Genomic DNA, 27,367 nt, shown 5'->3' with positions numbered 1-27,367 from the left:
GGTATACCTCAGGAACCACTGCCTGCACACTCTTAACTTTTGGGGTTGAATTATTTACAAGATAGAAGTTCTACTCCTCAAGTCTCAATAACTATTGAAGCTCGACAGCCAATTTTGGTCTTTAATTACTGAGAAACCCCAAGTTACTATTTGATCCAATTCAATATTTTTCCCAAAAGACATCTAGAAATGCAAATTTTGACTTTTGACACAGATAAAATGGTAACCAGATGTCTCTACGTAAAGGCACCTTGACACTTGCGTGAATTTTGGTTCTGCACTGCCGAGCAATTCGTTCTGCGTGTCATTAGATGGTATACTTGAAAAGCCACGTTGGCACTTGCATGAATTTGTTGCCCACACTGGCACACAATTTTGCGTGGCAATGAATAAACTTGTCGTGAACTGTGCGACGCACTGCACGCAGTGACACGCATTGACGCGCAGTGTTTGAGAATAAGTTGCGCAATGTTCACGACTAGTTCACGCAAGTGGCACAAAATTTTTGCTTGCCAGAAATTTTGAAAATTTCAAAAAAAAAATTTACGCGTTGACATCCAACTGCACACAATTCACAGACAGCTTACAACAGTTTACGACGAGTTTACTTAGCGCGCTAAGTTGCAAGCCAGTGTGGGGATCAAATTTGTGACTTTACCATTAAAACTAGAGATCAAATTTTGGCCTTAAATTAACCAGCAACCCCAAATTTCTTTTTGATCTGAAAGAAATGTGGAAACATTGATTTTGACCTTTAACCCAGATTTTTTTGCTTCAATTATGAAAGGACTCAATGTTGCTATTTGATCCAATTTAACATTATTCCACAACAAATTTTGAAAATGCCATTTTTAATTTCTTTTTTTTTTTCCTGTGACCCAGATGAATCGGCCCCAAATATCTCTCAGTAACCACTGAAGATGGAGAGCAGATTTTGGACTTGAAATACTAAATGACCCCAAGTTACCATTTCATTCAGTTCAGCATTTTTTCCTGAAATAAATCTACAAATATCAGTTTTGACTTTTTGACACCAATGAAATGGCCACCAGATATTAGTAACCACAGAATCTACAAGTAGATTTTAGGCTTTAATTACAAAAGGACCCCAAGTGTTTATCTCATTCAATTCAATATTTTTTCTCAAAAGAAATCTACAAATGTCGATTTTTGACACAGATGAAATGGCCACCAGATATCTCTTAGTAGCCACTGAAGCTAAGGAGAATATTTTGGTCTTGAATTTTCAGGGACCCCAAGTTACTATTTGATCCAATTTAGTATTTATCCTGAAAGAAATGTTTAAATGCCAATTTTGACCTTTGACTCAGATAAACTAACCAGACGTCTCCCAGTAACCACTGAAGATCGAGAGCAGATTTTGGGTTGAAATACTAAATGACCCCAAGTTACCACTTCATGAAATAAATCTAGAAATGTCAATTTTGACTTTTGACACAGATGAAATGGCCACCAGATATATCTTAGTAGCCACTGAAGCTAAGGAGAATATTTTGGGCTTGAATTACTCAGGGATCCCAAGTTATTATTTGATGACCCAATTTAGTATTTATCCTGAAAGAAATGTTTAAATGCCAATTTTGACCTTTGACTCAGATAAACTAACCAGACGTCTCCCAGTAACCACTGAAGATCGAGAGCAGATTTTGGGCTTGAAATACTAAATGACCCCAAGCTACCACTTCATGAAATAAATCTGGAAATGTCAATTTTCACTTTTGACACAGATGAAATGGCCACCAGATATATCTTAGTAGCCACTGAAGCTAAGGAGAATATTTTGGGCTTGAATTACTCAGGGACCCCAAGTTATTATTTGATGATCCAATTTAGTATTTATCCCGAAAGAAATGTTTAAATGCCAATTTTGACCTTTGACTCAGATAAACTAACCAGACGTCTCCCAGTAACCACTGAAGATCGAGAGCAGATTTTGGGTTGAAATACTAAATGACCCCAAGTTACCACTTCATGAAATAAATCTGGAAATGTCAATTTTCACTTTTGACACAGATGAAATGGCCACCAGATATATCTTAGTAGCCACTGAAGCTAAGGAGAATATTTTGGGCTTGAATTACTCAGGGACCCCAAGTTATTATTTGATGATCCAATTTAGTATTTATCCCGAAAGAAATGTTTAAATGCCAATTTTGACCTTTGACTCAGATAAACTAACCACAGATATCTCTCAGTAACCAATGAAGATCGAGAGCAGATTTTGGGTTGAAATACTAAATGACCCCAAGTTACCACTTCATGAAATAAATCTGGAAATGTCAATTTTGACTTTTGACACAGATGAAATGGCCACCAGATATATCTTAGTAGCCACTGAAGCTAAGGAGAATATTTTGGGCTTGAATTACTCAGGGATCCCAAGTTATTATTTGATGACCCAATTTAGTATTTATCCTGAAAGAAATGTTTAAATGCCAATTTTGACCTTTGACTCAGATAAAGTAACCACAGATATCTCTCAGTAACCAATGAAGATCGAGAGCAGATTTTGGGCTTGAAATACTAAATGACCCCAAGCTACCACTTCATGAAATAAATCTGGAAATGTCAATTTTGACTTTTGACACAGATGAAATGGCCACCAGATATATCTTAGTAGCCACTGAAGCTAAGGAGAATATTTTGGGCTTGAATTACTCAGGGACCCCAAGTTATTATTTGATGATCCAATTTAGTATTTATCCCGAAAGAAATGTTTAAATGCCAATTTTGACCTTTGACTCAGATAAACTAACCACAGATATCTCTCAGTAACCAATGAAGATCGAGAGCAGATTTTGGGTTGAAATACTAAATGACCCCAAGCTACCACTTCATGAAATAAATCTAGAAATGTCAATTTTGACTTTTGACACAGATGAAATGGCCACCAGATATATTTTAGTAGCCACTGAAGCTAAGGAGAATATTTTGGGCTTGAATTACTCAGGGACCCCAAGTTATTATTTGATGATCCAATTTAGTATTTATCCCGAAAGAAATGTTTAAATGCCAATTTTGACCTTTGACTCAGATAAACTAACCACAGATATCTCTCAGTAACCAATGAAGATCGAGAGCAGATTTTGGGCTTGAAATACTAAATGACCCCAAGTTACCACTTCATGAAATAAATCTGGAAATGTCAATTTTGACTTTTGACACAGATGAAATGGCCACCAGATATCTCTTAGTAGCCGCTGAAGCTAAGGAGAATATTTTGGGCTTGAATTACTCAGGGACCCCAAGTTACTATTTGATCCATTTTAATATTTGTCCTGAAAGAAATGTTTAAATGCCAATTTTGACCTTTGACTCAGATAAACTAACCACAGATGTCTCTCAGTAACCAATGAAGATCGAGAGTAGAGTTTGGTCCCTTCACATGATCAGGATGGAATTTGGTGTAAGTAACATTGACGCATGGATCCATCCTGCTGTGTATCAATGATTCAGGCGAGTGGCGGTGTAATGATGTATTGACTGTGTGACACCATCATGACAATATGGTTTCCAACAGCATTTGGAAACATTCATCTTCATTAAACTTATCATTGATGAGTATTTGAATAATGTTATGAGTCTCAATAAAAAAATTGTGGATTATTTTTGTCGTTGCAGGAAAGCAGCGACGCACAACAGTGAGATCCGTCATTTATATGAAGAGATGGAAGCACAGATCAAAACTGAGAAAGACCGACTCCTTCTAAAGGTAAAGATCAACATTTCTGCAACCTCTCAGCAGTGGCTCAGAATCCAGCCGCTGCTCACATTTGATAACCGTAACCACGCACTGTGTTGAACCTATGACTTTTCTTCTGGCTTTGCAGGACTCTGAGCGTCTCCAGGTTCACAGCCAGGATCTGGAACGCCAACTGTTTTCAAAGGAGAAAGAACTGGAGCACCTTTTCCAGAACCAGAAAAGGGTGGGAACCAGTATGGAGGAACCAGTATAAGCCTTGAGGTCTGCTGGTGCCAGTGCCAGATTCCATAGCAGGAAGTGGACCAGTATCTACAACCCATCCTGGAGAGGACTCCAGTCCTATGCAGATTACTTCCCCAGTCAAATACTGTTAAAGCTACAGTATATAGGATTCAGTGCCATCTAATGGCAAGGTTGCAGATTTTTTTTTCCATCACAATATTGTTTCCTTTCACGTTTTTGTTTCTTTAGCGACAGGTATTCATACTCCCTTAACTTCCCTTGTGAGAAACAATATGTACGATCTGCCACTAGCAAGCAGCAGACATCTTTTGTTCTTTTAGTCTTGTGGCCACATTGTAAAATGCAAATGATGTAGTAAGTATGTCTCTTTTGGGCTACTGTATCAACGTGGCACTGCAGCCATGAGGGGGCGCTCTCCCACATGGATATGAAGGACTGATTCTAAGCCCATAAAAACAAATTGGTTCATTGTTGCAGGTCATTAATTCTACATTAATGCACAAACAGTTATGAATGCTACAAATGCATTTCTGCTAATAAACACTCCAAAACTCTGCACATTGTAGCTTTAAGATGAACAAACGACATGACAAATGCACCTACCCATGCGATTTTCATCACATGGGTAGGTGTGCTAATCCTGAACTGAATCTGGTGCTAATTCTTGGGATATTTGGGATTCTTGGAATTGTTTGCTTATTTTTTTTTATTTTTTTTTTTTTTCTCAGTTAGAACTCCAATACCACGTGCTGAGCAGTGAGAAACAGGAGAGCCTTGTGGAGAACCTCAACCTCAAGTTGACAAATGACAAACTGTCCCAAGCGCTGGAGGCCACAAACCAGGAGCTGGCACTGGCCCAGGAACAGCTGAACCTCCTACAAGAGCAGGCAAGCCGGCTGATCCAGGACAAGGAGATGTGTGTATATGCACCCGCTACATCTATATGTTAACGTTACTCTAAGGATCCTTTAGGTCACAGTTATCCTCAAAGCCTATTGGACACGCAGCATTCATAATAATATTAATAATAAGCACCACTAGTCTTGGTGAACAGCAAGAATAGCAACAAATAGCTCAATAGTTCTGTCTGTCTTTATTTTATGTTCTACTAATTGTTCATGTTAAAAGACACCTACATCGCCCAAATTATGAGGTTCACTGGTCCTCCCCTGTATCTTTCAGAACCCAAAATTTCAGAGCTGACTATGTAGTAATATTTATGGAGTTGCGTACAGACATTTTGTGGATCTACACAATGACTGACTGGCTCCATTAATCCTATGCTTGCCCTGCTAATCACAGGAAATAATTAAAAAAGCAACAATGTCCTTAGTGATCACCAGGACCCTGCATTTAGGGCTGGGTGATTATACGATCTCGAATTGGGATTGCCATCAATATTACTCTATGGATGGATCACAGCCTGTCACATACTTTATGCAGTCGCTCCGAGCACTTTAATTTGAAAATTAGGGATGTGACATTGAAGTGATTGCTATCAGATCAAATCTAGGCATTGTGTCATTGATCAGTTTTAAAAACATATTTCATCCTCCTTTGCTTCAAATATGCACCAATCTGTTTCTGATGGATTGTGCATGTGATATACACTAATTACAGGCCAATTAGGTAGAACTTTCCACATGAATGAATGGGATTTTCTCCTCATCATTTCTGTTTTCCTCATGCTCACAGAGATTGTACAGGTTCATAGCCAGAGGGGTGAGGGGACAAAAGCAACCACCCCCCCCCCCCCCCTGCCCCCATCCCCTAAGAGTAAAGGTCTATTTTTGAAGACATTTTAAAGACACTTTTTGCACCTACTACTAATGATAATAATAATCATAACCATCATCATCATAAATTTATGTATTTGTAATAACTAAAACATTGTTCAAGCAATATTACTCTGAGTATCCTGGTTTTAATGCTACACTGCTGCACTAAGTGGAATTGATGAGCAACATGAAAAAAATTTGCTTACTTAATTTTTTAAAAATAAATAAAACATTAAGGAACAGTTGGAATTGAATGTGTTTTTTCTTAATACATGGCAGAACTATTAACCCGTCGAACATAAAAAAATATGGATGGTTTCAGTGTTCTCTGTGTACGTGCATTGTCTCGTTAAATACAAGTATCAAATCTGGATTTGGTATTAGCCTTTATTCAATTTTAAATGTCTGAGATCAGGCAAAACAACAACAACAAAAGTGATCTGAACATCCTTATTGAACAAATGGTGCTGTGTATTCACTGCGGTGCCTTTTCAGGTGACCAATCAGATGGAGCAAAACATAACATCCTGATGGAAAGAGAAGCTTGTTTTTCATGTCTATCTTCAATTTGCTGACGTCACACAAAATCTGTCACAATACAAAAAAAGCCCCTTGTCTGTGGTATCAGATTGGACAGACACTATGCGTCTGCTGAGGGTGAGTGCTTTTATCGAGATACATATTATAAGATAGTACAACCCCTGGCAAAAATTATGGAATCACCGGCCTCGGAGGATGTTCATTCAGTTGTTTAATTTTGTAGAAAAAAAGCAGATCACAGACATGACACAAAACTAAAGTCATTTCAAATGGCAACTTTCTGGCTTTAAGAAACACTATAAGAAATCAAGAAAAAAAGATTGTGGCAGTCAGTAACGGTTACTTTTTTAGACCAAGCAGAGGAAAAAAATATGGACTCACTCAATTCTGAGGAAAAAATTATGGAATCACCCTGTAAATTTTCATCCCCAAAACTAACACCTGCATCATATCAGATCTGCTCATTAGTCTGCATCTACAAAGGAGTGAACACACCTTGGAGAGCTGTTGCACCAAGTGGACTGACATGAATCATGGCTCCAACACGAGAGATGTCAGTTGAAACAAAGGAGAGGATTATCAAACTCTTAAAAGAGGGTAAATCATCACGCAATGTTGCAAAAGATGTTGGTTGTTCACAGTCAGCTGTGTCTAAACTGAGGAGCTGATGTCAGTTCTTGCTTGCCTCTACTGGTGGTTTGCTCTCACTGCGGTATTGTATTACTTCCTGTTCCGGAGCACAGCGGTGTTTTTCTGTATCTGTTAGCTGTTTAATCTGCGCAGTTAGATTGATCTAGTTATCTAGATTACGATTTGTTTCCCAGTGTAATCTTTACATGCCTTAACTAAAGCACTCCTTCTGCTGAATCACCTCTAAATTATTTACACATTATTCACTTTGCGTGTTTTTAGGAATCCGCTAGCTTAGCGTAGCTACTAGCTCTTAGCCGATTTAGCATGGCAGCTTCTCCTGTCTCTCCCGCACTTTTCTGCTCTGGGTGTGAAATGTTTAGTTATTCCTCGGCCTCCTTTAGCAGTAATGGTACTTGTAATAAGTGTAGCTTATTCGTAGCTTTGGAGGCCAGGCTGGGCGAATTGGAGACTCGGCTCCGCACCGTGGAAAATTCTACAGCTAGCCAGGCCCCTGTAGTCGGTGCGGACCAAGGTAGCTTAGCCGCCGTTAGTTTCCCTCTGGCAGATCCCGAGCAGCCGGGAAAGCAGGCCGACTGGGTGACTGTGAGGAGGAAGCGTAGCCCTAAACAGAAGCCCCGTGTACACCTCCAACCCGTTCACATGTCTAACCGTTTTTCCCCACTCGACGACACACCCGCCGAGGATCAAACTCTGGTTATTGGCGACTCTGTTTTGAGAAATGTGAAGTTAGCGACACCAGCAACCATAGTCAATTGTCTTCCGGGGGCCAGAGCAGGCGACATTGAAGGAAATTTGAAACTGCTGGCTAAGGCTAAGCGTAAATTTGGTAAGATTGTAATTCACGTCGGCAGTAATGACACCCGGTTACGCCAATCGAAGGTCACTAAAATTAACATTAAATCAGTGTGTAACTTTGCAAAAACAATGTCGGACTCTGTAGTTTTCTCTGGGCCCCTCCCCAATCGGACCGGGAGTGACATGTTTAGCCGCATGTTCTCCTTGAATTGCTGGCTGTCTGAGTGGTGTCCAAAAAATGAGGTGGGCTTCATAGATAATTGGCAAAGCTTCTGGGGAAAACCTGGTCTTGTTAGGAGAGACGGCATCCATCCCACTTTGGATGGAGCAGCTCTCATTTCTAGAAATCTGGCCAATTTTCTTAAATCCTCCAAACCGTGACTATCCAGGGTTGGGACCAGGAAGCAGAGTTGTAGTCTTACACACCTCTCTGCAGCTTCTCTCCCCCTGCCATCCCCTCATTACCCCATCCCCGTAGAGACGGTGCCTGCTCCCAGACCACCAATAACCAGCAAAAATCTATTTAAGCATAAAAATTCAAAAAGAAAAAATAATATAGCACCTTCAACTGCACCACAGACTAAAACAGTTAAATGTGGTCTATTAAACATTAGGTCTCTCTCTTCTAAGTCCCTGTTGGTAAATGATATAATAATTGATCAACATATTGATTTATTCTGCCTAACAGAAACCTGGTTACAGCAGGATGAATATGTTAGTTTAAATGAGTCAACACCCCCGAGTCACACTAACTGTCAGAATGCTCGTAGCACGGGCCGGGGCGGAGGATTAGCAGCAATCTTCCATCCCAGCTTATTAATTAATCAAAAACCCAGACAGAGCTTTAATTCATTTGAAAGCTTGTCTCTTAGTCTTGTCCATCCAAATTGGAAGTCCCAAAAACCAGTTTTATTTGTTATTATCTATCGTCCACCTGGTCGTTACTGTGAGTTTCTCTGTGAATTTTCAGACCTTTTGTCTGACTTAGTGCTTAGCTCAGATAAGATAATTATAGTGGGCGATTTTAACATCCACACAGATGCTGAGAATGACAGCCTCAACACTGCATTTAATCTATTATTAGACTCTATTGGCTTTGCTCAAAAAGTAAATGAGTCCACCCACCACTTTAATCATATTTTAGATCTTGTTCTGACTTATGGTATGGAAATAGAAGACTTAACTGTTATGTGTCGACGCGGATTGAGGAGCGAACCTGCGTCAGACAGGACCCAGCGCTAAAAATAACCAGAAAGCGGTTCCAAACAAAAACTATTTATTATACACCTGTGTTTAAAAGTGTAAAAACATAAAAAACAACATCCCTCTGGTGGAGTGATCCGCGGCTCGCTCTCCAGCGCCCGCAAGGATTAAAGCCGGCGCTCCTGGACTTCCTACCACCGCCAAACACCCCCCAGGTGGACACGACAAACTGATTCTCTGTGAAGCAAAGAGACGGTGAGGTAAGTCAACAGATACAACTATATCTTCCAATAAACACACGCTGCCAGCAACACACTCAGGTCAGTGTCCTTTTTTTTTACTTTATGCAAATGAGCAGCTTCTCACAACAAGTGGAGGATCACTTATCCTTCACGCCACAGCAGTGAGAAGCAAACTGCGCAATTCTCTTTATAATTCCAGTATACTGTGTAACAAAACACCAAGTTACTATCAACAAGTACCTAAACACTTAATTACCTTTCGTGTGTGCTGACAGCATGTGTCCTCACCCCTCCCTGCTTCACGGGCTCGATGTGTCAAACCCAGGCGCGGTCCTCAGCGTCTCACAAACGAACGTCACAAGGTCGAGTTCCCGGCAGTTCTGCTTGAATCACACATGACTTAAATGCAGAACGCCATCCAATTATCTGCTTCAGCTGCAAGTCGTCCAGGTTGCACGTGAGCACCAAGCACAGGTGCTTTCCATGATGTTGATGAGGGTGAAGACTCTTCAGCCAGCACCTTCTTCACAGACAAATCAGCCCTCATGCCACCTGGAGAGCAAAGAAAAGAAAAGAACACCAAAACATCCAGCCACGCCCCCCCCCCAACACACAACATTAACAGTATTCCCTGAAAACTCCCTTCTGTCTGATCATTTCTTAATAACATTTACATTTACTCTGATGGACTACCCAGCAGTGGGGAATAAGTTTCATTACACTAGAAGTCTTTCAGAAAGCGCTGTAACTAGGTTTAAGGATATGATTCCTTCTTTATGTTCTCTAATGCCATATACCAACACAGTGCAGAGTAGCTACCTAAACTCTGTAAGTGAGATAGAGTATCTCGTCAATAGTTTTACATCCTCATTGAAGACAACTTTGGATGCTGTAGCTCCTCTGAAAAAGAGAGCTTTAAATCAGAAGTGTCTGACTCCGTGGTATAACTCACAAACTCGTAGCTTAAAGCAGATAACCCGTAAGTTGGAGAGGAAATGGCGTCTCACTAATTTAGAAGATCTTCACTTAGCCTGGAAAAAGAGTCTGTTGCTCTATAAAAAAGCCCTCCATAAAGCTAGGACATCTTTCTACTCATCACTAATTGAAGAAAATAAGAACAACCCCAGGTTTCTTTTCAGCACTGTAGCCAGGCTGACAAAGAGTCAGAGCTCTATTGAGCTGAGTATTCCATTAACTTTAACTAGTAATGACTTCATGACTTTCTTTGCTAACAAAATTTTAACTATTAGAGAAAAAATTACTCATAACCATCCCAAAGACGTATCGTTATCTTTGGCTGCTTTCAGTGATGCCGGTATTTGGTTAGACTCTTTCTCTCCGATTGTTCTGTCTGAGTTATTTTCATTAGTTACTTCATCCAAACCATCAACATGTTTATTAGACCCCATTCCTACCAGGCTGCTCAAGGAAGCCCTACCATTATTTAATGCTTCGATCTTAAATATGATCAATCTATCTTTGTTAGTTGGCTATGTACCACAGGCTTTTAAGGTGGCAGTAATTAAACCATTACTTAAAAAGCCATCACTTGACCCAGCTATCTTAGCTAATTATAGGCCAATCTCCAACCTTCCTTTTCTCTCAAAAATTCTTGAAAGGGTAGTTGTAAAACAGCTAACTGATCATCTGCAGAGGAATGGTCTATTTGAAGAGTTTCAGTCAGGTTTTAGAATTGATCATAGTACAGAAACAGCATTAGTGAAGGTTACAAATGATCTTCTTATGGCCTCGGACAGTGGACTCATCTCTGTGCTTGTTCTGTTAGACCTCAGTGCTGCTTTTGATACTGTTGACCATAAAATTTTATTACAGAGATTAGAGCATGCCATAGGTATTAAAGGCACTGCGCTGCGGTGGTTTGAATCATATTTGTCTAATAGATTACAATTTGTTCATGTAAATGGGGAATCTTCTTCACAGACTAAAGTTAATTATGGAGTTCCACAAGGTTCTGTGCTAGGACCAATTTTATTCACTTTATACATGCTTCCCTTAGGCAGTATTATTAGACGGTATTGCTTAAATTTTCATTGTTACGCAGATGATACCCAGCTTTATCTATCCATGAAGCCAGAGGACACACACCAATTAGCTAAACTGCAGGATTGTCTTACAGACATAAAGACATGGATGACCTCTAATTTCCTGCTTTTAAACTCAGATAAAACTGAAGTTATTGTACTTGGCCCCACAAATCTTAGAAACATGGTGTCTAACCAGATCCTTACTCTGGATGGCATTACCCTGACCTCTAGTAATACTGTGAGAAATCTTGGAGTCATTTTTGATCAGGATATGTCACTCAAAGCGCATATTAAACAAATATGTAGGACTGCTTTTTTGCATTTACGCAATATCTCTAAAATCAGAAAGGTCTTGTCTCAGAGTGATGCTGAAAAACTAATTCATGCATTTATTTCCTCTAGGCTGGACTATTGTAATTCATTATTATCAGGTTGTCCTAAAAGTTCCCTAAAAAGCCTTCAGTTAATTCAAAATGCTGCAGCTAGAGTACTGACGGGGACTAGAAGGAGAGAGCATATCTCACCCATATTGGCCTCTCTTCATTGGCTTCCTGTTAATTCTAGAATAGAATTTAAAATTCTTCTTCTTACTTATAAGGTTTTGAATAATCAGGTCCCATCTTATCTTACGGACCTCGTAGTACCATATCACCCCAATAGAGCGCTTCGCTCTCAGACTGCAGGCTTACTTGTAGTTCCTAGGGTTTGTAAGAGTAGAATGGGAGGCAGAGCCTTCAGCTTTCAGGCTCCTCTCCTGTGGAACCAGCTCCCAATTCAGATCAGGGAGACAGACACCCTCTCTACTTTTAAGATTAGGCTTAAAACTTTCCTTTAAGCTAAAGCTTATAGTTAGGGCTGGATCAGGTGACCCTGAACCATCCCTTAGTTATGCTGCTATAGACGTAGACTGCTGGGGGGTTCCCATGATGCACTGTTTCTTTCTCTTTTTGCTCTGTATGCACCACTCTGCATTTAATCATTAGTGATCGATCTCTGCTCCCCTCCACAGCATGTCTTTTTCCTGGTTCTCTCCCTCAGCCCCAACCAGTCCCAGCAGAAGACTGCCCCTCCCTGAGCCTGGTTCTGCTGGAGGTTTCTTCCTGTTAAAAGGGAGTTTTTCCTTCCCACTGTAGCCAAGTGCTTGCTCACAGGGGGTCGTTTTGACCGTTGGGGTTTTACATAATTATTGTATGGCCTTGCCTTACAATATAAAGCGCATTGGGGCAACTGTTTGTTGTGATTTGGCGCTATATAAAAAAATTGATTGATTGATTGATTGATTAAACTCTGGACCAAATACAAACAACATGGGAAGGTTGTTAAAGGCAAACATACTGGTAGACCAAGGAAGACATCAAAGCGTCAAGACCGAAAACTTAAAGCAATATGTCTCAAAAATCGAAAAATGCACAACAAAACAAATGAGGAACGAATGGGAGGAAACTGGAGTCAACGTCTGTGAGCGAACTGTAAGAAACTGCCTAAAGGAAATGGGATTTACATACAGAAAAGCTAAACAAAAGCCATCATTAACACCTAAACAGAAAAAAAACAAGGTTACAATGGGCTAAGGAAAAGCAATCGTGGACTGTGGATGACTGGATGAAAGTCATATTCAGTGATGAATCTCGAATCTGCATTGGGCAAGGTGATGATGCTGGAACTTTTGTTTGGTGCCGTTCCAATGAGATTTATAAAGATGACTGCCTGAAGAAAACATGTAAATTTCCACAGTCATTGATGATATGGGGCTGCATGTCAGGTAAAGGCACTGGGGAGATGGCTGTCATTACATCATCAATAAATGCACAAGTTTACGTTGATATTTTGGACAATTGAAAGGATGTTTGGGGATGATTAAATCATTTTTCAAGATGATAATGCATCTTGCCATAGAGCAAAAACTGTGAAAACATTCCTTGCAAAAAGACACATAGGGTCAATGTCAACGAGCAGATCTGATTTGATGCAAGTGTTAGTTTGGGGGATGAAAATTTACAGGGTGATTCCATAATTTATTCCTCAGAATTGAGTGATTCCATATTTTTTTCCTCTGCTTGGTCTAAAAAAGTAACCGTTACTGACTGTCACAATCTTTTTTTCTTGATTTCTTATAGTGTTTCTTAAAGCCAGAAAGTTGCCATTTGAAATGACTTTAGTTTTGTGTCATGTCTGTGATCTGCTTTTTTTTCTACAAAATTAAACAACTGAATGAACATCATCCGAGGCCAGTGATTCCATAATTTTTGCCAGGGGTTGTAGTAAATTTGCAATAATAATAATAATAATTTTTTAAATTATGTTGTCATTATGGGGTGTTGTGAGTAGAATTTTGAGGGGAAAAGTGAATTTACTCCATTTTGGAATAAGGCTGTAACATGACAAAATATGGAAAAAGTGAAGCACTCTGAATACCTTCTGGATGCACCGTATGCGTGGGTCAGTGATAAGGGCTGTATGTGGCCCCTGAGGCACCAGTTGCACATTATGTTGAGGAGGCTGCACGTACTCCCTCATGCTTTACGTTTGCTGAAGGAGGCTGCAATGTGGCAGTTTGTCTGCTGACTTAGTTCTCCATCTGCATGTTGTTTCAGAGAAATGTACAGAGTGACTGAAGGACTGCAAAGAGAGAAACAAAGTCTCATGAAGCACCTTGACCTGCTGAGGTATGATGTCCACATCCTTTGAGCACCTATGAGATTTGGGTTATAGCTCAGGTGGTAGTTGGTTCTAATTTTTTTTGGGCAGACATAATTGGCAAACCTCATAAATCTGCTACTAAAGTAAGATGAAGGATTTGCAGAAATCCAGGTCAGGCTGGAAAAAACCTTAAAATGCGTTTTCCTTCCTGTGATCCATTTTATTTTTTGTTTCATACTTTCCAGAGAGATGAATAAAGATTTAAAAGATGAGCGAGATATGTGCTGCGCTGCGGTAAGTTACAAACTTCTATCAGCAGTGTCTGTCACGGCGTCAACGGGACTAAAAAAAAAGAAAACAAAAAAAAAATGACACAAAAATACCTGCTCTTTGTTGGAATAAGCCTCAGACCTCACTCCAGAAGCAGCAGCAGCAGAGAGCGAGTGTCGCCAACGCGTCTGACGTCAGCCAACCGGAAAAAAGGTGAATCATCATCTACACACTCTTACAAATACCCAGAACCTCTGTGACAACATCCACATATAAAAAAACAAAAAAACAAAAACAAACCTAAAGTTGACTACATTTCATCAGAACTCCTCGTTTGTACCGTCTTTATTTTGGTGTCAGATTATTTGTATGAGTCAATGTAATACTTTGTTAGAAACTTTGACATTAACACCTTAATACAACAAACTTCAGCACCTACTCAAATTTCATTAATTACTGAGGCTAAAGAGTCAATTTTGACCTTAAATTACTGAAGGATCCCAAGTTTCTACTTGATCCCATTTTTTATTTTTTCCTGAAAATAACGAGAAATACATGGTTCAGCCCTGATGAAGTGATCCTCCACTTTAGTTCTGTTCTAGTAGTCACTGAACCTACAGAGCTCATTTTGAAATTAAATTACGGACAACCCCAAGTTTCTATTTTCTGTCTACAAACCAAGAAACGTACGTGTGTGTGTGTGTGTGTGTGTGTGTGTGTGTGTGTGTGTGTGTGTGTGTGTGTGTGTGTGTGTGTACGTGGCTCGCATATCTCTCTGACTGTTTGTCAGATAGACTTCAGCTTTTGGATGGCATGATCTTACACATCTTACACACCTCTCTGCAGCTTCTCTCCCCCTGCCATCCCCTCATTACCCCATCCCCGTAGAGACGGCGCCTGCTCCCAGACCACCAATAACCAGCAAAAATCTATTTAAGCATAAAAATTAAAAAAGAAAAAATAATATAGCACCTTCAACTGCACCACAGACTAAAACAGTTAAATGTGGTCTATTAAACATTAGGTCTCTCTCTTCTAAGTCCCTGTTGGTAAATGATATAATAATTGATCAACATATTGATTTATTCTGCCTAACAGAAACTTGGTTACAGCAGGATGAATATGTTAGTTTAAATGAGTCAACACCCCCGAGTCACACTAACTGTCAGAATGCTCGTAGCACGGGCCGGGGCGGAGGATTAGCAGCAATCTTCCACTCCAGCTTATTAATTAATCAAAAACCCAGACAGAGCTTTAATTCATTTGAAAGCTTGACTCTTAGTCTTGTCCATCCAAATTGGAAGTCCCAAAAACCAGTTTTATTTGTTGTTATCTATCGTCCACCTGGTCGTTACTGTGAGTTTCTCTGTGAATTTTCGGACCTTTTGTCTGACTTAGTGCTTAGCTCAGATAAGATAATTATAGTGGGCGATTTTAACATCCACACAGAGAATGACAGTCTCAACACTGCATTTAATCTATTGTTAGACTCTATTGGCTTTGCTCAAAATGTAAATGAGTCCACCCACCACTTTAACCATACTTTAGATCTTGTTCTGACTTATGGTATGGAAATTGAAGACTTAACAGTATTCCCTGAAAACCCCCTTCTGTCTGATCATTTCTTAATAACATTTACTCTGATGGACTACCCAGCAGTGGGGAATAAGTTTCATTACAGTAGAAGTCTTTCAGAAAGCGCTGTAACTAGGTTTAAGGATATGATTCCTTCTTTATGTTCTCCAATGCCATATACCAACACAGGGCAGAGTAGCTACCTAAACTCTGTGAGTGAGATAGATTATCTCGTCAATAGTTGTACATCCTCATTGAGGACAACTTTGGATGCTGTAGCTCCTCTGAAAAAGAGAGCCTTAAATCAGAAGTGCCTGACTCCGTGGTATAACTCACAAACTCGCAGCTTAAAGCAGATAACCCGTAAATTGGAGAGGAAATGGCGTCTCACTAATTTAGAAGATCTTCACTTAGCCTGGAAAAAGAGTCTGTTGCTCTATAAAAAAAAACCTCCGTAAAGCTAGGACATCTTACTACTCATCATTAATTGAAGAAAATAAGAACAACCCCAGGTTTCTTTTCAGCACTGTAGCCAGGCTGACAAAGAGTCAGAGCTCTATTGAGCCGAGTATTCCTTTAACTTTAACTAGTAATGACTTCATGACTTTCTTTGCTAATAAAATGTTAACTATTAGAGAAAAAATTACTCATAACCATCCCAAAGACATATCATTATCTTTGGCTGCTTTCAGTGATGCCGGTATTTGGTTAGACTCTTTCTCTCCGATTGTTCTGTCTGAGTTATTTTCATTAGTTACTTCCTATAAACCATCAACACGTCTATTAGACCCCATTCCTACCAGGCTGCTCAAGGAAGCCCTACCATTAATTAATGCTTCGATCTTAAATATGATCAATCTATCTTTATTAGTTGGCTATGTACCACAAGCTTTTAAGGTGGCAGTAATTAAACCATTACTTAAAAAGCCATCACTTGACCCAGCTATCTTCGCTAATTATAGGCCAATCTCCGACCTTCCTTTTCTCTCAAAAATTCTTGAAAGGGTAGTTGTAAAACAGCTAACTGATCATCTGCAGAGGAATGGTCTATTTGAAGAGTTTCAGTCAGGTTTTAGAATTGATCATAGTACAGAAACAGCATTAGTGAAGGTTACAAATGATCTTCTTATGGCCTCAGACAGTGGACTCATCTCTGTGCTTGTTCTGTTAGACCTCAGTGCTGCTTTTGATACTGTTGACCATAAAATTTTATTACAGAGATTAGAGCATGCCATAGGTATTAAAGGCACTGCGCTGCGGTGGTTTGAATCATATTTGTCTAATAGATTACAATTTGTTCATGTACATGGGGAATCTTCTTCACAGACTAGGGTTAATTATGGAGTTCCACAAGGTTCTGTGCTAGGACCAATTTTATTCACTTTATACATGCTTCCCTTAGGTAGTATTATTAGACGGTATTGCTTAAATTTTCATTGTTACGCAGATGATACCCAGCTTTATCTATCCATGAAGCCAGAGGACACAAACCAATTAGCTAAACTGCAGGATTGTCTTACAGACATAAAGACATGGATGACCTCTAATTTCCTGCTTTTAAACTCAGATAAAACTGAAGTTATTGTACTTGGCCCCACAAATCTTAGAAACATGATGTCTAACCAGATCCTTACTCTGGATGGCATTGCCCTGGCCTCTAGTAATACTGTGAGAAATCTTGGAGTCATTTTTGATCAGGATATGTCATTCAAAGCGCATATTAAACAAATATGTAGGACTGCTTTTTTGCATTTACGCAATATCTCTAAAATCAGAAAGGTCTTGTCTCAGAGTGATGCTGAAAAACTAATTCATGCATTTATTTCCTCTAGGCTGGACTATTGTAATTCATTATTATCAGGTTGTCCTAAAAGTTCCCTAAAAAGCCTTCAGTTAATTCAAAATGCTGCAGCTAGAGTACTGACAGGGACTAGAAGGAGAGAGCATATCTCACCCATATTGGCCTCTCTCCATTGGCTTCCTGTTAATTCTAGAATAGAATTTAAAATTCTTCTTCTTACTTATAAGGTTTTGAATAATCAGGTCCCATCTTATCTTAGGGACTTCGTAGTACCATATCACCCCAATAGAGCGCTTCGCTCTCAGACTGCAGGCTTACTTGTAGTTCCTAGGGTTTGTAAGAGTAGATTGGGAGGCAGAGCCTTCAGCTTTCAGGCTCCTCTCCTGTGGAACCAGCTCCCAATTCAGATCAGGGAGACAGACACCCTCTCTACTTTTAAGATTAGGCTTAAAACTTTCCTTTTTGCTAAAGCTTATAGTTAGGGTTGGATCAGGTGACCCTGAACCATCCCTTAGTTATGCTGCTATAGACTTAGACTGCTGGGGGGTTCCCATGATGCACTGAGTGTTTCTTTCTCTTTTTGCTCTGTATGCACCACTCTGCATTTAATCATTAGTGATTGATCTCTGCTCCCCTCCACAGCATGTCTTTTCCTGGTTCTCTCACTCAGCCCCAACCAGTCCCAGCAGAAGACTGCCCCTCCCTGAGCCTGGTTCTGCTGGAGGTTTCTTCCTGTTAAAAGGGAGTTTTTCCTTCCCACTGTTGCCAAGTGCTTGCTCACAGGGGGTCGTTTTGACCGTTGGGATTTTTCCGTAATTATTGTATGGCCTTGCCTTACAATATAAAGCGCCTTGGGGCAACTGTTTGTTGTGATTTGGCGCTATATAAATAAAATTGATTTGATTGGATTTGATGATGACGTGCATCCTTTGTTATGAAAATTTTGGGGATTAATTTTTAAAACCTTTATTTTGACATTGTAATATCATTACGGCTTTCCGTCAAAATTTGTTTCCTCTAACCTCTCTCTCTCTCTCTCTCTCTCTCTCTCTCTCTCTCTCTCTCTCTCTCTCTATATATATATATATATATGCCTTTATTATGACAAGAAACGTTCCTCTCAAAACGTGAACCTGTGGAGAAAAATAAACCCCTTTTCTTCTAACGTGGTGTTTAATCGCAGCCGGCATCGCATTGCTGCCACCTTCTGCATCAGTCCGTGATAGCGGTACTAAATTATTATGCATTATTATGCGCTACTGATTAAATTTTTTAGCTCCCAATTTTCTATAGGAATACAAACTTCCTACAGGCACTGCACTAGTTTGATTCAATGCATAATGTTTCTTGAAAATGATGGGAACTGGCAGTTTGAATCTAGTCAAAAGGTTCCTCCCTGTATCACATTAATCACTGAATCTAGAGAACCTGATTTTGGGATTAAATTACTGATGGACCCCAAGTTTCTACTTGTTCCCTGTTAAGAATTTTTTAAAGCCTGATGAAGTCAAAATATGGACATAGAGAAGACTTGTGACCTCGCTAGAAAGATATGTCGGCATCAATTAATAGTCTCTGGTCCGTTCCCCTCTTGGGGTAATGATGAGGCATTAAGCAGGCTGACATCGTTAATAGGTGGCTGGCACAGTTTTGTAAACAGGAAGACTTTAGTTTTATTGATAACCGGTCCCCTCTTTCTGGGGTCACCATAGCTTGCTGATGCCGGACGGCCTTTACCCTACTGCGAACATACAGATCGAGTTCTGCAGTGAGAGTAACATTAGGACTCTACAACAGGCCACAGAGCAGGTGATTAGAGAACCTGCAGGGCCTAATTAAAGTAATCCGTTAGCCTAGCAGGGGAATTAGTGCAGGAAATCCACTATGGTGACAGTATAGTTTATGTGCCAGGAAGGGAAATTTTTCAAGTTGAGACTGCGGCCTGTTTCCGCAAACATACCCATAAAGAGCATAGAGGGACATATTTAGTGCCCTGGATAACAGTAAAATTAAGGGTGCCCCAGGGGCTGTTTCTGCAATGTCAAATATTCTGTGTCTGTTACCTTCAACCCGTGTGGAACTTCACAAACCCAAACCTACTTTTAGGCATCTTACATATATTATTCTGCAACCACCTCAATGAGGTCCTTAGTTTTGGTCTCATTAACATAAGGTCACTGTCCTCAAAATCACTGTTGATAAATTATCTAATTATGGAACACTGCTTTGATATGATTGGTTTATGTGAAACTTGTCTGAAACCTAACGCTGTCCTACCCTTAAATGAAGCCTGCCCACTGATGTGGTGATGTCATGAGAGAGCATATTATTTGACATTTTATGAGTAATTTGACACCAAAATCTACATGCCTCACTGGTCGTGGACGGGTCTTTCCAGTATTTGGAGGCCTTGCCTATAGTGCACCTACAAATAGCTTTTGTTGCTCCTCCTCTAGTGAAGACGATGCCTCTGCAACCACCACCAGTGCTGTCACAGGTCCAAAGCAGACCACCCTGAAGGAGAACTCCAGTTCAGTGAAGGACCGTTCCATCTCAGCTCTTGTCAAAATCCAAGATGTGAAATCAAAAGTCAAAATGTCACCCAGCAAAAACATTGGGCGAAAAGGGGAAGAGGAGGAGAATTGGGACACCCCATGTGATGGGTGGCAACTCCGGCGAGTCATCTCCATCGAGGAGGACCATCTGCCGGACCTGCTCCAACGTGAGCCCCAGCCGCTACTGCTTCAGCTCAGCGAGGGGCAGAGTGTCTTTGAAGCTGGTGTTGTCATGGCAACATGTCATGCTGCTACCACACCCCCCAGTCAAATTCCTCCATCAACGGAAGCAACTCCACCAAGGAAATCTGTCTTTACCAAAGGAAAGAGGACTCCCATATCTCCAAGAGGCCAGCCTGTCGGCAAGGAGGCGGACCATGTATGTACGCTTTAAGTTTAGGAGCGCCACCTACTGGAGCATTATCACAGTAATTCAGTCCCCACTGCCGGTCAGTCACACTGTCTTTGTCTTCATCAGAAACCAGCAGAGGGAGTTCTGTTTGGACCAGACCGCTTGTTTAAGGTTGTATTGGTTGGAAACTCCAGCGTAGGCAAAACATCCTTGCTACGCTCGTTCTGTCAGGGTTGGTTCCATTCTGCTACCACGCCGACCGTAGGTGAGAAGCTTTTGTAAGATGAAATATAGAAAGCAATGCTAAAGTACCGTCGGCTGTATGAGCATGTAATCAATGAAAGAGTGTGTAGAAAGAATGTGACCTTTTGACCTCTTAAAATAGGTCAAGGTTAGCCATCTCTGAACTTGTCCAAGGTCTGTGTCCCAAGAATGCTCCCTTTGAATTTGAAGACCCTGGCAGTAATAGGAATGGAGTTATGGAGTACCCGATGGCCATATTTTGCGCTCGGGTAAAAACTACATTGGTTGCATGGACAGAATGTGAATATTGGTCTTGTCTGGGCAATTCCCAAACCCACCTACACACTGTATTTGTACCACGTTTAGTGCAAATTGGCGTGAACAACTTAAATTTTGACTTTTGATCCCAGTGAAAAAACAATCAACTGACCCCAGTGACCTTGGCCTTTGACAAAATTTCTTTTAAAGGAAATTATGAGATTGACATTGATCCACATACAGTTTGCTCGAAATCAAGACAAGAACCTGGGAGGACGATTAGGAACAAATAGGCAAATATTTGTTGTATTATTGTGTGATGCTCGCCAATACACAAACCAGATTATCTACATCTTCCCTTTATTGACTAGAAGTCTGCTGAATCAAAAATTATTTAATTATCATGGTTATAGTAGAGAAGCTTGAATCTTCGACTGGACTGGGTTGCTTGACGTGAGGACGTTTCGCTTCAAATCACAGAAGCTTCCTCAGCTAAAAGTCTTGCTCTGGTAGTCTGACTTCTGTCTTGACTCTTGTAGAGAAGAATAAACCAGAAGCCAACAAAAGCTGGAGTTTTTTAACCTAACCAGACCCCTCCTACCGAGAGGCTGACTGCTATAGGCTAGTGACTAAACAATAGCTCTAATTAGCACCTATTGTGCTCTAGTTAGCACTCTCCTAATGATGGGATGGAAGCCTCCCCCGATGGCTCCCTTGACGACTCTCCTGATGACGTGAATGACTCATTACCATGAACAACCATGGAAACCACCTGGACAACTGAGAGCCTACACAGAAACATCATGGTTATGTTGAAGTTTTTCTCTTGACCAGGTGTTGATTACAGTGTCAAAACATTAATCCTGAACAATGTGCGGGTCGCCATGCAGCTCTGGGACACAGCAGGACAGGAGAGGTGAGCCATCACTTATTTCAAATGTGTGTGTCTGTTATATCTTAGTTAGCCTGTCAACACAAAAACTCAAAACCACACGTAGTAAAATTGTCATATTTGGGGTGAGCAACATGCAAAATTATCTGATGTGCAGTAAGATTCCAAGGAAAATTGTAGATCTAAGTATGTTTTTTTAAATTAATAATAAAAAAAAATCTCATTGCTCACAATGGAGGTATTCAGCTCTTGGTAACATTAGCCTGTTAGCGTTTAGCGTTTTTGGAGAGTTTTCATGCACCCCATATCTGTTGTGGCAACCCCGAGTCAAAACAAGGGAGCAGTCTTTATTAGCCTGTTAGCATCATGTTATGTGACACCCGTTAGCATTACATTATGTGACGCTAGTGATTGTTCATACTAACATTAGTCCATTAGCATGCCGTTATGTATTGCTACACTCAGTACCTCGGACATTTGGAAAGACATTAAAAAACATCCTTACTTCCGTTAAAAAGTGCATTCACAAGATTACTTCAGAGAGTCTTTGGAATATGTTTTTACAATTTGAGTCATCAATTACTTAGCCTATACCACACTAGAGCTTGGCTAACATTATCTTTTGGGCTAAATGAAATTGTAAAAGACAATTTTGCTGATGTATGGTGCTAGCAACTTCACTAATTGTACATAGAATGTGAATATAGTACATAAAGCAGTAATGTCTTTTTAAAAATTAATTTAAAACATTAGTAACATTGTTGTCTCAGTATACGTAAAGGGGGCCGCCATGGCTGTGACATTATCTCGGGTACATGGAGTTGCTCAAATTCCTCACGAGTTCCGAGTGAAAAATTCTGACAAGAAATAGCAGTCAAGGCATTTTTGCCCAAGCTAAATATCAGAATCTCCGAACTTCCAAGGATTCTGAATGCAGCATGACACCCATTTGCATTATGTCATTTTAGAAACTTTTCATACTAATGTTAGACCATTAGCATTGTCTTATATACACTAGGGAGTTTTCAAGACACACGAATGACTGAATCCATTGTGAATCACTGTTTTAAGGAACTCTCTTCGCTTAGCTAATCAGCTAACACAAGTATGCATTTTTTAAAGCACATTATAAATCCTGTTGCTCACAGCGGAGGCACTCAGTTTATGCTAATGTTAGCTGCAATGGCAGCTCCTTGACATCGCACCTAATGCTAAGCTAGCACCAAACCAATTATGCAACATATTATATAAAGACTGTAACTTTTGCTAAATTAGGAAGCAGTGCTGCAACACAGTGACAGCATTTACCAATTATGAACTCCAGCTGTATCAAATGTACATAATTTAGAAGGACGTTTGAACATGTTTCTCAGTATTTTTCCAATAAGTGCTTGAAGAACTCATATTTCATAAATACTATGACTAAAGGAACTCCACCTACTAAAACGGTTAGCTGTCTAAAAAAAATTGATATTTTATATTCTTCATTAATTTAATTTAACAAATTTACTAAAATATAGATTTTAAGTATTTTTATTTGGGGAATTTTTCAACTAGATTAGAGTGGAGTCATTGAATTTTAATATCTTGAATTTGACTTACAATGTTGCCCAGACAGTAATAGAAAAAGTTTTTATGGAGGTAGTATTTAAGCACTGACTGTATCCACACAGGTATCGCAGTATAACCAAGCAGTTTTTCCGTAAGGCCGATGGTGTGGTGGTGATGTATGACATCACAGCGAAGGAGAGCTTCAAGGCCGTGAAATCCTGGCTGGCTCATGTGCAGGTCAGACCTTTGACCCTGACCCGGGGAAACCCTCTGTCTATGTGCCTCCTCAGAGTAGGAAGATATGTTGTGTAACCCGAAACCTGACAAACTAGTTTGTGAAGGAAGGTTCAACCCACCCCTTGTCTCGCTGGTAATCAATGTTTTCTTCATTTGTAGTAGATTTGCCTTTTTTCAGTCCACTTCAGGAGAAGGCGTCCCAATCCTCCTGCTGGGAAACAAAGTGGACATGGGCGGGTCTAGGGAAGTGTTGTTCAAAGAAGCTGACCTCTTGGCTTATGTAAGATTATTTAAAAAATCATGCTGACCTTGAATTTTATTTAATGTATTTATATGTTTGTTTTTTGATATCCTACCAATGAGTTGTAAGATATCGCAACATGTGGTTTGCTTTGCATTACACTCAATTTCACAACTTCCCATAAGGCCCTGTATGTGCACACAGTAGTTCTGGGCCAGTAGTTTGAGCAAGAAAGGTTACAGCTTGCTTCATCGAGTGGGATTTCAAGTGTTGAATATTACTTGTAATGGGATATTTTCGCCTGACTGCTGAGCTTCACTACTTTGCTGTTTACAGCCAAAATACTTCACTTTGATACGTCATGCATGGATTAGTGTTAGCATAGTGGTGACCGTAATGTCCCTAATGGTTAGTGTCAATGGCAGTTGGCTGCAACCCCCAGCCAAGTAGCACCAACACAGTTAGCCTGACAACATGTGCTCACTCTAACTGTGCCCAAACAACCCAGTGGGAGCGATCGTCCTGGTGTCACAGTGCCGGTGTCAGACGACTGAACGAGTCCCCCCTAAAACGGTCCGCCCTGCCTTCACTTCGCATGGTCATAGCCGCAGTGTACGGGTGAACTCGTCATTTCTGCTTCAAACTGCACTCCAGTCATAATCTATTTCAGCGACAGATATCTGAAGCTTTTGTACAACAATCATTTCCACATAAATTCAGCATTATTTCATAATAAAAGACAGAGGAAGATCAGAGCGCTGCGGCTACACAAGCTGCTAGCCGATGCGTTCACTGTGCGTCAGTCATTTCAAAGCGTCACAGAGTTTCCCCGAGTTTCTGCTTAAAACTGACTTTAGAATGATTCAGAGGTTTTACCTTGTCATCTGATGGTTAATAATCCCATAATCCATTTGATCGCTTTGGGTGAAGAGACTCCGTCTCAGACATGCTGCTGTGGTCTGAAATGACGCATGCGTAGTGAAAGCAGGCGGACCAGTTTTTAAGGGGGGGGTTTGGTCGGTCTCCGACACCGGCATCGGACACCAGGACGCAGTTCCAGCAAATTCATATATTCACAGTTTAGTTCATCACCACATTTGCCTGTGTGTTGATCTCATGTGGATTTCTTTGCAGGAAAACAATCTGATATTTTATGAGGTCAGTGCTTACACAAACCAGAATGTGGCAGAGTCCTTCACGCGACTGGCCAGGTAAGAACAAGGTGATGTCTAACGCCACTAAAATACAACACACACACCTTAAATGAAATTACTTTGAATTGACAGCAGACACTATTAACCCAAGGGTGTCAGGTCATATCCCCGCTGAACAACTGCCACCAAGTCAACTGCACCCTTGGGACAATTGCCCCCTGGACAATTGCCAGCACATAGGTAGCAGATGCTATATTGGCTAATTATTATTAGTACTGGTAGTAGTATTTTTTCATTTCCAATTTGAAGAATACACAATAGCATACATTGGAGATAACACAAGTAAACTCTAATAATAACCTACTACAGAGCACTGGTCAATAGCAGAACCAATACATGTTCCTCTGAATATGTTTTGTTTCATAATAAAGTAGTATCACCTTTATTGAGTCTACATGCCCATTCACATATTAACAAGATTAACTGGTGACTAACCAGAGTGAACAACTCTATCTAGAAGCGATCCGGGAACACAGAGCCAAATAAAATAATGTGTTCATGAAGTTTTGGAAATAGAAAAGGAATTTCATAATACACATTTGCTCTTCAAGGGGGGTTGAAGGGGGAGGACTTCCTGTAGTGATTGATAAAGGTTTCCCAAAGTAATTCCTTGTCCATGTGGTCATATCAGCTATTGATGAATCAGTCTTTGATGGAGTACCTTCTGTTGGACTGCAGATCATGGGTGTTCATTTTAAGCTTGTGGCCTTCCCCTTTCAATTCACTTTATTCATATAGTGCCAAATCTAGCCTTACCCACCCCATGAGCAAGCACATTGGCAACAACCCTGGAACTTGTGGTATTTTGCAGTGTAGAGGGAGAAATATTCAAATCCCTTCTAATCTTTACTTGAGGATCATTATTTTTAAACAGTTTAATAATTTTCTCACACATTTTTTGACAAACTACCTATCTTTGGTCCTCAGACTCATCCTTTTGTGGATACTGCTTTTGTACCAAATCATAATTACATTCGACATAACCTGTTTAAATTTTTTTTTTTTAGCACTTTTTACATCAGTAAACCTAAATTTTGTTAAATGACATGATGTAACAGATGATAGCCATAACCATAAGCTAACGCACTGGATACTGTTGTGTCACGATAGCTAGCTAGCTATCTGCTAGCCAATATTCAATGAAAAATTACCTGACTGGAGTGTGATGTGTTGGCTTCCATCAAACTGAAGATGATAAATTTTATGCTTTTGTTGAGCTGAATTAACAGTTGGCCAATGACAATAATAATAATAAAAAAACATCTTATTTATTGCACCTGTTGACACTCTCTCTGTGTATTGCACCTGTTGACTCACTCTTGTCAACCCGCTAGCTATAGGAAAGGAACGTAATAGCAAGAAGTGTGTGCAGATGCTAAAACGTAATTAAAGAAATTGAGGTTTAATTCAGAAACAAATCTCTGTTATTCTGTGTGTACTTAAGAGTGTTAATGGAGCAGGAGGACAAGGTGAGAGACAAGACGGTTGTTCTCAAAGCGCATCCTGGAAAGAAGAACTCCTGCTGCAGTTGAAGACCCAGAAAAGTTTACCAGCAGTTTTGGACAATTCAGTTGCACTGTCTGAAAACAAATGATGAATTTTTATTTATTTTTTTCTGACTGTCATCAGATCTCTTTGTAGATTGAAACTGTTCCTTTAATTGTTAAAGGTGACATATCAGTATTATTCTCATATTTGCATCTCACACCAGGAACATGAGGGCCCCTGTTGAACTGAAAAGATCACCAATATCTTGTCTAAAGGTGCTCATATTTTACGTAAATAATACATTTATTAAATCCTAACATTTGATATTCTTTACTAACAGGGAATTTTTCAGAAATTAAAATGTTACTCTGTTTGGTGTAAAATATTTTCGTCATTTTATGTTGAAAGCAAAATAAAATAAACCATGTGGAATTTTTCTAAACAGTTTTATATAAAATCGCTTGAAGATTTTTACTTCAGCAATTTATTCGTCATCATTACACTCAACATTTTTCATACTCATTGCTCTTTTGATTTGTAAACCAAAATGGTGCATGACATACTACATCCATATTTCTTACTACTGAAAAAGTATCGTTCCATTTTATTCCGGGTGCCAAAATACAGTTGCTCCTGTGTCTTCATTGAAATAAAGGAAACTTATTGTGTTTCTGAAATAATTGTTTAACAAAATGTATCGAGTACAATTAATAAACTAAAGAAAGCAAAATAAATAAACACAGAATTCCTGGATTTTATATTTATACCAGACATTGTGACATCGACTACTGACTGACTATATTACAAAAATTGTTGATGCTAATCG

The 27,367-nt window shown here is 39.9% G+C and overlaps 1 protein-coding gene across 3 annotated transcripts in view; it reads left to right on the top strand.

The window, feature by feature from the left end:
* The window catches only part of cracr2ab (calcium release activated channel regulator 2Ab), a 36,186-nt gene extending 9,213 nt beyond the window's left edge, over positions 1–26,973 (top strand). For 2 of the 3 annotated variants that reach the window (XM_034163642.1, XM_034163641.1), the window contains 13 exons: positions 3,643–3,733; positions 3,852–3,947; positions 4,696–4,883; positions 13,819–13,890; positions 14,110–14,158; positions 14,268–14,347; positions 19,967–20,444; positions 20,544–20,682; positions 21,753–21,834; positions 23,484–23,598; positions 23,777–23,878; positions 24,974–25,050; positions 26,498–26,973. In XM_034163642.1, coding sequence (XP_034019533.1) covers positions 3,643–3,733; positions 3,852–3,947; positions 4,696–4,883; positions 13,819–13,890; positions 14,110–14,158; positions 14,268–14,347; positions 19,967–20,444; positions 20,544–20,682; positions 21,753–21,834; positions 23,484–23,598; positions 23,777–23,878; positions 24,974–25,050; positions 26,498–26,585 — 1,657 coding nt within the window. In that variant the 3' untranslated portion in view covers positions 26,586–26,973. The remainder of the gene's footprint in view (positions 1–3,642; positions 3,734–3,851; positions 3,948–4,695; positions 4,884–13,818; positions 13,891–14,109; positions 14,159–14,267; positions 14,348–19,966; positions 20,445–20,543; positions 20,683–21,752; positions 21,835–23,483; positions 23,599–23,776; positions 23,879–24,973; positions 25,051–26,497) is intronic. The other variant, XM_034163643.1, reaches the window with a different exon arrangement.
* Positions 26,974–27,367: the final 394 nt, after the last annotated feature.

Source organism: Thalassophryne amazonica, chromosome 22 (genome assembly GCF_902500255.1).
Source record: "Thalassophryne amazonica chromosome 22, fThaAma1.1, whole genome shotgun sequence".
Classification (NCBI taxonomy): Eukaryota; Metazoa; Chordata; class Actinopteri; order Batrachoidiformes; family Batrachoididae; genus Thalassophryne; species Thalassophryne amazonica.
The sequence above is the reverse complement of the archived record's forward strand: the minus strand, read 5'-3'. Positions and strand labels throughout refer to the sequence as shown.